Below are 10,310 nucleotides of genomic sequence, written 5' to 3'. Positions count from 1 at the left end.
GAGTTTCGTTGCAAAACGAGATAACTACCGTTTTTTTAATTGTTCGGAAATCTCGTTTTTTTGGTTGTGCATTCCAATTAATTTCAATGCAACTGCAGTTGGTTTGTTTTGATTTAAACCTCCATAACTTAAAAAATACAGCTAAGTAGCACAATAAAACAAAATAATAACATGATAAGATAATAATAAACATGTTTTGACAAAAATGGATTTATCTCGTTTTGCAACGAAATATATATATACACAAATACAGTACATGTATGAATTTAAGAAAAAAAAATATTTAGATATATTTTTATTTATATTTGTAATATAAAATATATGTTTAAATACGAACAAATAATTACACTTACTCCCGCTAACTCCCGGTTGGCCCACAAAAACACGTCATCCCTGCCGCACTCTATTTGAAAGTTGAGAGTCGGCAGTCTGGAGTTTAATTAAAAAATAAATACACAAATTAAAAAATCACAAGGTCAAAAAAGAAAGTTGAGAGTCGGCAGCTTTCCCGTGAGTGGGTGTGGATTCCGCACCAACAAAGGACACGCCCCCAGCGTCTGAGAGCTGAAAATCCTGCCAGTTTTTTAAATGATTTGGATAACTTATTTTATTACTTGCCATTTTTTATCATTCAAATTTGGCTGGGTGGTTAATTTCACATTTGTCTGAGGTGTGACAAACTGAGAACACATTTAATATCAAACTATACATGGACTTCAACAAGTGGTCAAAAAAATGCCATGTGTTTATAATTTGTTAATCTAAAATGTGTGCAAAAGGCCTGTAGAGGGGGCATTAGGAGAACCTGAGTCTCCTGAGATGTGTGTGGTAGGGATTTCACCTCTTTTAAGGATTTAGTGTACCGCAACAGATGTCAGCAATCAGTCCTTATCCCTTTATCCCTGTGGTGGAGTGAAAAGCTCTCATATGTTACAACAGATAAGACTTTAGAATAAAAGAAACTAACACATTCTGCCTCGCACAAGGGCGCAACAAATTTTAAAGATGGTTACTCTTCAGGGACGGACCTGATTTTGAACTGGAAGTATGGAGTATTGGTGGAAGTTGTTGAATTTTATAACTTTCTGGGCTCTGACTCAAGAGCCATCGTGCTATTGTTTGGTGCGACACCAGCTGCCAGTTTTATGGATTATGCCAGTCAATGGAGAACCAGGAAAAGACAACATTACAGCAGAAGTTTTACCTGCTGTTCAACTGGCACTGCAGCATTTGAGTGAGCAGCCACCTCCTTTAGGCAACTATGAGCTTCAGCTTCATCTCACAGACTCTGAGGTAACACAGCAGATCTCCATTCTTCTGTAAAAATTAGTTGCTTATATAGCCTAATGTTAACGACTATTGTGCATCGGCATTACAGTGTTAGCCGCTGTTTTTGTTTTTAGTGTAATAATGCCAAAGCACTCAAAGCGTTCTTTGACGCCACATTCTATGGCCCCAAACCTCTCATGATCTTTGGAGGGGTGTGTCCATCAGTCACATCCCTCATAGCCCAGTCATTGGAGGCCTGGAACCTTGCGCAGGTATTTAATTATTTATTACAATCACTTATTTTGATTCAGTCTTGATTTAGTCCATAATTTAAGTTTGATTTGATTTGTTTTCCAGCTGTCGTTTGCAGTAACAGCACCTTCACTGGCAAACAAAAGACGGTTTCCAAACTTCTTCCATGTGGTTCCATCGGACAGCGCAGTCAACTTGGCACTGGTGAGGTTTCTCAGACACTACGGATGGAACAGAGTTGGTACTTTGACACAAAATGAGCAGAAGTTTACAGAGGTAATCTCAATAAGACACAATATCTTTTGTTGAAAAATGTGGATAAATAATTGTTAAGATTAGTTTAAAGGGGGGGGGGGGGGGGTGCATGATTTTTGAAAAACACTTTGGAAAAGGGAGTCAGTCCGAGTACCAAAACACACTTGTAGCCAATCAGCAATAAAAGGTGTGTCTACTAACCGACATCGTTGCGTATGTGTCTATCAAAAACATGGTCCAGATTCTATTGGGGTAGGGGTGTGTTTGTTTAGGTGATTTTAAATGTCAATATTGGATTTCAGATATCATGCACCCCGCCTTTAACAAGGCAAAAGTAACACATATATGCTTACACATTTACTATATTCTTCTTGTTATTGTTGATATTGATTAAGGAACATTTTCACCAGGTTAAATCACATCAAGTACGTTTATAGTTTATAGTTTATGTGAGCATGAATGAATTGGTGTATTCTCACCTGCTCCTCTAAAGGTACAAAGAGACTTGAGCCGACATCTGTTGGAGGTTGCTGACATCCAATTGGTGGCAGCAGAGAGCTTCTCTGTAGACCCATGTAAAAGTATACAACAACTAAAGGTATATGTAAGGCACACACTTAATAAATTAACTAAGAATTTAAGATATGAATAGATTTTGTAATACTGACATTGCATAATACTATTCTGTGTTATACCACAGTATAAATTCCACAGTATACTATAACACTTTCTCACGTGGGAAGGTAACAGTATTTTCCTGTTTTTGTTTGTTTATAGGAAAGTGATGTGAGAATAGTGATCACTCATTTCGATGTGAGCATGGCTGCTGAAGTCCTATGCTGTGTAAGTATGTTTACAATTGAATTAAACTGACATAAGTCTTCTGTGGTACAGTGAAAAAATCATTGAAAGATAATAGTAACAGATTGTATTTACTGTCTGTCACATGCTTCACCAAACGTTTTCTCAGTAACAATATTTGATGTAAAAAACACATTTCTACAATTAGTTGTTAGTATTGAGCGTAATGTTGTGTCACAGGTGTATAATTTCAGCATGTATGGTCAGAAGTACCAGTGGATCCTACCGGACTGGACTCAAGGCAACTGGTGGACTATTACCAGCCTCAAAAACTGTACTGATACTAACATACAGACTGCTTTGGAGGGGTCCATCAGTGCTGATTTTGAGACCCTTAGCTCCAGCCACATCAGAGGGATTTCTGGTAGGGTATGTTTGCATTTAAATTTTTGTGTATGGGTGGCTTATTTTGCGGTAGTCTCACTTTCACATGTTCACATGGTCTGCCCACAGTATTTTTAATATTCTTCTAATGCATCAGAGTGAAATTTAAATGCATGTCTTGGGAATTAAACCTATGACCTTGGTGTGCTAGCATATTGCTCAGCCAGTTAACTGAGTTAATGAGGCTTTAGTTTCTACAATGCAAAACATTCAAACTTCTGCTTACAGTATCTCTGTGTATTTCTGCTCAGACACCTCAGGAGTATGAGATGGACTACAATAAGCAGCAATTGAAACGTCTGGGTGCAAGCAAATTTCATGGCTTTGCGTATGATGGTACATGGGTGATTGCCAAAGTTTTGACAAGAGTCATGGAGACCGTGAGGTACAGAGAAAGATATAGCATCTATCGCAACTTTACCGTCACTGACCAAGAAATGAGTCAGATGATTCTGGAGGCCATCGACAAGATCAACTTCTTTGGTGTGACAGTATGTACAAAGTTTTACAATTCTTCATTTATATGTTCACATTTACAATCATTCATTTGGCATTCACATTAAAATATAAAATTGTTTAAACCTGTTGTGTAGGGACAGGTTATGTTTCAGAGAGGTGAGAGAGTGGCCAATGTGCAGTTTGCGCAGTTTCAAGGTAGAGAATCATTTATTTGAGAAATCTTGTTTTTCTTTACAATGTTTTTATTATTTTTGAGCACATTATTGCTTCCACAGATGGAAAGGCTGTAAAGATTGGAAAATATAAAGCCATTACAGGTGAACTAGAGTTCATCAGTCCGGTCCAATTCCATGGTAAGTGTACAAAATAACAAATGTGTTTAAGTTGAGATGGAAATTTGGATGCTTGGTAATTGCAGCTTGAATAATTGCAGTTCTTTTATTCTATTATTTTCCTAAAGATATTTTGAACTTCACTATAATAAGTACATTAACAGTATGACTTGTGTGATATGTAAAATGAACCACATGCATTTGCTCTCTACAGGCGCTGGACCCACAAAGGACCGAACTTATGTGTACCATCAAAGAAAACACATCAGTATATTTCTGTACAGTATCATAACATCTATATCTATCTTAGGTGTTCTTACAGCTTGTTGCCTCTTATTCTTCAATGTGAAAAACCGCAATCATTGGTAAGCCATGTTGATTATAGTGCTTATTTTTTGCATTCATTCATACATTAAAATTAAAATGTTTCTGTTTTTTTAAAAGTATTCCACCATGATAATACTGTACATTCGTTGCATTGTATGCTTTTGTCATTCACAGGTCTCTTAGCATGTCCAGCCCTGTCTTAACTACTGTGATTATCATTGGTTCAGTTTTCTCTTATTTCTGCATCTTCTTTTTGGGGCTGGATGGTTCTTATATTTCTGATGGAGCGTTTGAAGCTTCCTGCTCTGTGAGTCCTCATGTATTGGTTCATTGTAGTTTCAACTGTTTTTGTATAATTCTTTTCATACAGTATATTTTATTTAATAATGTTTGGCATGCTGTTTTACAGGTCCAACTATGGCTTCTATCTATTGGATATACAGCAGCTTTTGGAACCATGTTTGCAAAAACATTGAGAATTCATGCTATCTTCAAAAATAACAGAATAGAAAAAAGGGTAGGAAAGATTTGTGTTTTCTGTAGGAAACAAGCTGGCTTTATATGCCAGTGAGAGAAACAAATCTGTAACTAGAAGGTATACATTACAGTCTCAGAAAAAAATGGTACAAAGCTGTCACTGGGAGGGTATCTTTTTAAAAGGCACTAATATGTACTTATTAGGTACATACAGTGTATGCAGTGTTTGAAAAGTAATGCATTACAATATTAAGTTTCTTCCCAAAATAGTAACTAATTGCATTACGTAGTTACTTTTCATGGAAAGTAATGCTTCTGTTACTTTTAAGTTACTTTTGTGTTACTTTTTCTTACTTGGCTGATGCTTGATCTTTTTCAGGCCTTGCACATGTTTTTTATGACTGAGAAGTTTAGCATTCAGAAATTGCACATTTCCATCGCAAAAATATCAAGCTCTGGCCTGCCATCTCCGTTTTGGACTCAAACTGTTCAGACGCGCACGCATATAGTGCATAATTCTGTGTGATTACATTCAGTTTAATTCAGTAAGTTGTGCTGTTTTTAAATCAAATTAGTTAAACAGAAAAGGAACTCGCATTACTTAAAAAGTAACTATAATATTAATTTGTACATTTATAAAGTAATGCGTAACTTTACTCGTTACTTCAGAAAGTAATATTATTACGTAATGCACATTACTTGTAATGCGTTACCACCAACACTGCATATATGTACCAATGAGGTACAACTATGCACATTTTAGGTGCAAATGTATACTTTTCGAAAGGGTATCGCTTTAGTGACAACCTTTTTGGGCTGATAAAATGCCATATTGTTTTGTACAAACTTTAAATTTATTTTTATCTCCCTAGATGAAAGATTAAGTTTTAAGTTGCCTGGCAAACATTTAGTACAGAATGCAACATACTAACCAGCGGATGGGTATAACACTCTAGCAACCACCTAAATCATCTGAGAAATACCAGCAACTGCCTGCAACTACAGACTAATGCTCAGCTACCACCCAGAGCATCATAGAAACAATACAGCCTAGAAGCTTAGAATAGCAGGATATCTGATGCAATGCATTGAAAAGCTCATAAAAGTCTTATTTTATTCTGTCTCTTATTTGTATTTCTCTTTGTTGGACGTCATCAGATTACAAAGGACTATGGGTTGACTCTGTTAGTTATGTTCTTTCTGTTGGACATGAGTTTGTTAATTTGTATGCAAATTTTGGATCCTTTAAGGAGGACAGTAAAGGAGTATCATATACAGGTGAGAAAAACTTTTTTTTAAAGACATGTCTTTTATCTTGTCTTTGAAAACGGGCAGTTTATAGTTCTTTGCTGAGTATTTCGGTCTCTATATTTCTCTCTGTTTTAGCCTGACCCCCATGAGCAAGATTTCTCCATACAGCCCTTTTCAGAGCACTGTGAAAATGCATACATGGGTTTCTGGATGGCTGCATTCTATGGTTATAAAGGGATACTCCTGGTATGATATGATATGTATATTTATTTTAACATAGTTCAAACCAATTGTATTGCATTTGACAAAAATGGAGTGGTTGGGGTGATTTTGAGCACATTTAAAAAAAAAATTTGATCATTGTGTGCATTCAATGTGAATTTTAGCCACAATCTCGACTTGCAAGCATATTACATTATATAATGAAATTCAAATGGCTTTTAAATGCAATTGAATTGAATATTATGCCAAATCTTAGTAAAATTATCCTAAGTTGTAAAGTTTTAAATATGTGGAAAAATGATATGATAATAATCTTGAAGTAAAGTGTGATTATTATATATAAGACGCACACATGTAACCCAGATATTACTTGAATGTGTTTGCGTGTCTTTCCTCCAGCTGAGTATTTGTTTCCTAGCCTGGACAACACGTCATGCAAAGGTTCCTGCTGTAAGTGACAGCAGGGGCATCCGAATCAGTGCGTTTATGTCGGGCCCAGTGATTCTTATTGGTATATGTGCGTCCATGCTGTTCCAGGATCAACCAAATGTGAAATTCTGCATTGTTGCCCTTGTGATCATCACATGTTGCTCCAGCACTCTGTGCTTGGTGTTTGTTCCAAAGGTATGAAATCTGTCTCTCTGTCCGTCTGTTATTCTGTCTATATGTTTCCATATTGATCTAATCTAATGTGACAGATTATCATCATAAGGATGGGTCCTGCATCCTTGTCAAGAAGATTTCATCTCACCCAGTGGCGCAGTGAGATTGAACAGGACAATGAACCGCACTGTAAAGAAAAGGAAGCTATGAAGAACTCAGGAACAGTTGACTGTATACCTGATATCAAGCAAAACATCTCAAGCACCATTGACATTCTACTGTCAGATAACTTACAGTTCCAACAACACATGAATAAAGTGAGACGCTTTTTGCTTTACCATGCAGTTGTTAGCAGATGCCCACTTATGCATACTAAACTTATTGAAACATATTCAATTTGAGAATAGTATCAATGTGTAAAGATATGTGTTCAAAACACAATAACTATGGATAATGGAAATACAATGGAAAATCTATCCAAAAAGGGGGCAAAATGAGTCTTTTTTTATTTTGCTCACATTTTTGTTTTTATCTCATTCTGACCACCTGCAGTTGGATTCTGAATTGGAGTATTTGACCAGGCGACTGAATGTATTAAGTCCTCACCATCTAGAGGATCTCATCATCAGAAGTTCTGTGCACAACGCAGGTTGGAAAATAATTGACAATGCCCATGTGCAAATGCAGTTTTTATAAATCAATGTTTAAATGGAAATTCAATTTACTGATAAAATGTAAGATTGATTTAGCATCAATAAATAGTTGTGGACTTTTGTAAACTTTGTATTTGTCTCTTTTTGTTTATCTCTTGTGTCTTTTCAGGCAAGAACAAATGTCTAACTGTGTCTGAGAGATCCAACTGCAACAGGAACGGACTAGAGGACATCAACTCTCCTGAACAGTGAGTTTCATATGTCTCTCGCATTTCTTCCACATAATCCTAATGATAGTACTAAAACTTCCACAAATTTTAGGTAGTTTTGACCAAAATATGTACACAGGTTTAAAATCTAAAAAAACAAGTTTGCTGGCTTTTGTTGATTTTATATGAAAATGATTTGGATCATTTTGTTGGTTCACAGCATTCAGCGCAGACTCTCTCTGCAGTTGCCCATTCTTCATCATGCCTACTTACCTTACATTGGAGGAGTGAACTCCAGTCCTTTAGATAGCTCCTTTGATATTTGACAGCATACATTAATGCCCCAAACATGTGGACTGTTGGCGCCAGGACCATGAACTGTATGCTGTTTACACAGTAACACACATGGACATTTCAATTATAGTTCTTATCAACTATTAAAGTCCTAAGACATGTGGATGGAAAAACAAATGTATTGCATCAAAGTCAAATTAATACAACTATCCAATGTCGAAAAGCAGTCAAAATCTCCCTTAAATAGATAGGCACATAGGACACTGTCAAGTGCATGGTCAAGTGACATGTAAGTGTGTAATTGTATCATCTAACAAACATCTAAGCAGGTAGTAGAGCTCCAAATACAAAATACAATACATTCAATTGTGACTACTGCATACTGTTTAAAATTAACTTTTGTCTAACAAATGCATATTTTGGTGTACAAAGGGGCAAATCTATCAATCTTTTCAAAAGGAAATACTTTAAAATGTACTTTCCTATATTTAGTTTACATTTTCTGGACATTTGCTTTATCTCTGTTTAAAAAAAAACTGCTTTATAGGTATGACCAATTAAGTTTTGGCTTTATGTTCTGACTAAAGCTTTATTCACTGGTTCATGATCTCTTATATCCAATAACTGTTAGACTGTTTTTGCTTTACTGCAGTTATAACACAAGCATACGATCATATAGCTGAAACATGATGTAGCGTTTTGTTCAGTGGCTGACACCATGTTTGTTAAAGTAGATCAGTTTGATCCATCAATCCATGAAGATCTTGGCGTATGTGCAAAAATTGTCCATCATAGCTACATGATCCAAACAATGGAGTTAGACAGGTTAAAACTTTAAAACTTTTTACAAATTTGCAGGAGATTGTCTTTAAAGTTAACCTTGTGTAATAAGGGTTGATACATTTATCCTGCATAAGTTTGTGCCCAGCTCATTCCCATGTCTGTTATATCTCTCAGTTTGGTTTCAAATTTCCAGGTTTTGTCACTTTTGATTGGTTTTGCCAATTGAACAACATGACCTTTGAAAGAGATTTAGACCTTGAGCCGTACCTGCTCTTCTGATTTTGCCAAGTGGTCGATGTCCTCAGGGCAACATTATATTGATCCTGGGAGAACATTTCAATCAACGATTCGAATTTTAGAAAAAAGTGTAGAATTTGTTTTAATTTTATGCCTACAACCAGGTTAGCTGTTTCTAGACCAGTGTTTATCACTTATCATTTATGTCTGACTTTAGGGTTCATTTATGTTTAGGTTCGGGTGGGTTAAGGTTTCCTTGGGTCAACACAATCTTTTTGCCCTGAGAACATCTCCCACTTGGCAAAATCAGGTCGAGCAAAGTCAAATAGCCTGTAAACTGAATAGCCTATATCAAATAAAATTAAATTGTGAATGTAATGAAAAAATATAAATGACTTTATGTCACGACACGGTACACGGGGAAGACAGGAAAACCCAAACGCAGACTTAAATAAAGAATAATTAAATATAAAAACCAAAACACCCACGAGGGGGTAAAACAGTACAATGATAAACACAAGAACTAAACTGATTAACATAAACACTGGAAACACTAACTACATAAACTTACATAAGACTAGGAACAGGAATAAACACTAGGAACAGGAATAACACTGGGAACTTTGGCAAGGAACATAGAATAATACCAACGCACGAAGGACAGGACAGAAGGACATTAAATAGGGATATCTAAACAACAAACACCTGAAGCTAATCAAACATAAGGGAGCGGGAAACAATTCACGAACCCTGAGAGAAACGTGGACCGCGGAAGGGCATGTCACACAACTCTCTCAGGGCAGACACGTACTGTCACAACCTAATCTCTCAAACTCGGATAGGACAAGAAATAGAGAGATCAGGTCATGACACTTTATAACACAATAATTTATTATCCATTATCATTGCTTTAAAAAATAAACTAGAGGAATTGTTTCTTGCATTATGACAAAACATGCATCAGAGGCAGGCCTGTAGCCATGAGGGGGCAAAAGGGGGCATTGCCCCTCAGATTTAATTTGTCCCAAAGTTTGCAATGATGGCAGGTTTTAAAAACAAGGCTTTACAAAAAAGATAACTAAGCCTGACCAGATGGTTTACTTAAACTTATATCATGAGGATTGTTTTTATAATCCATGAAACAATATTTTGTAAAAATTATTTTTATCCAAATTAAAATTTGTTTTGATATTTGGCTGAAAAGACTTGAGTTACAGGCAGTAAAACTTGTATTGCTCACACACTTTGTAAAATCTTCATCACTTTAAATAAAGTCAAATAAAGTGATGTATTTGTATTAGCACAACTATCTGTTTATATTGTAGGCATTCAGTTGTTTATCATTAAGTTCATTTCTCAAATTGTCCAATCCTTCTCTTTTCCAAAGCACCACCTACATGTCATGTTTGTTTTGATCAATGTCTGTGATAAAAGGAGGATCA

At 35.9% G+C, this 10,310-nt stretch overlaps 1 protein-coding gene across 1 annotated transcript; it reads left to right on the top strand.

Moving 5' to 3' along the window:
* Positions 1-343: 343 nt before the first annotated feature.
* Positions 344-9,768, top strand: LOC129448197 (gamma-aminobutyric acid type B receptor subunit 2). Its single transcript, XM_055210387.2, has 19 exons — positions 344-1,293; positions 1,404-1,541; positions 1,627-1,797; positions 2,270-2,374; positions 2,554-2,619; positions 2,818-3,006; positions 3,273-3,512; positions 3,615-3,675; positions 3,756-3,833; positions 4,027-4,177; positions 4,314-4,446; positions 4,549-4,656; positions 5,775-5,894; positions 6,003-6,113; positions 6,489-6,713; positions 6,788-7,009; positions 7,245-7,341; positions 7,515-7,593; positions 7,775-9,768. The coding sequence occupies exons 1-19, from the start codon at positions 1,048-1,050 to the stop codon at positions 7,878-7,880; spliced, it is 2,646 nt and encodes an 881-aa protein (XP_055066362.2). The 5' UTR covers positions 344-1,047; the 3' UTR covers positions 7,881-9,768.
* Positions 9,769-10,310: the final 542 nt, after the last annotated feature.

The sequence above is a fragment of the Misgurnus anguillicaudatus genome, chromosome 10 (genome assembly GCF_027580225.2).
Source record: "Misgurnus anguillicaudatus chromosome 10, ASM2758022v2, whole genome shotgun sequence".
Taxonomy (NCBI): Eukaryota; Metazoa; Chordata; class Actinopteri; order Cypriniformes; family Cobitidae; genus Misgurnus; species Misgurnus anguillicaudatus.
The sequence above is the reverse complement of the archived record's forward strand: the minus strand, read 5'-3'. Positions and strand labels throughout refer to the sequence as shown.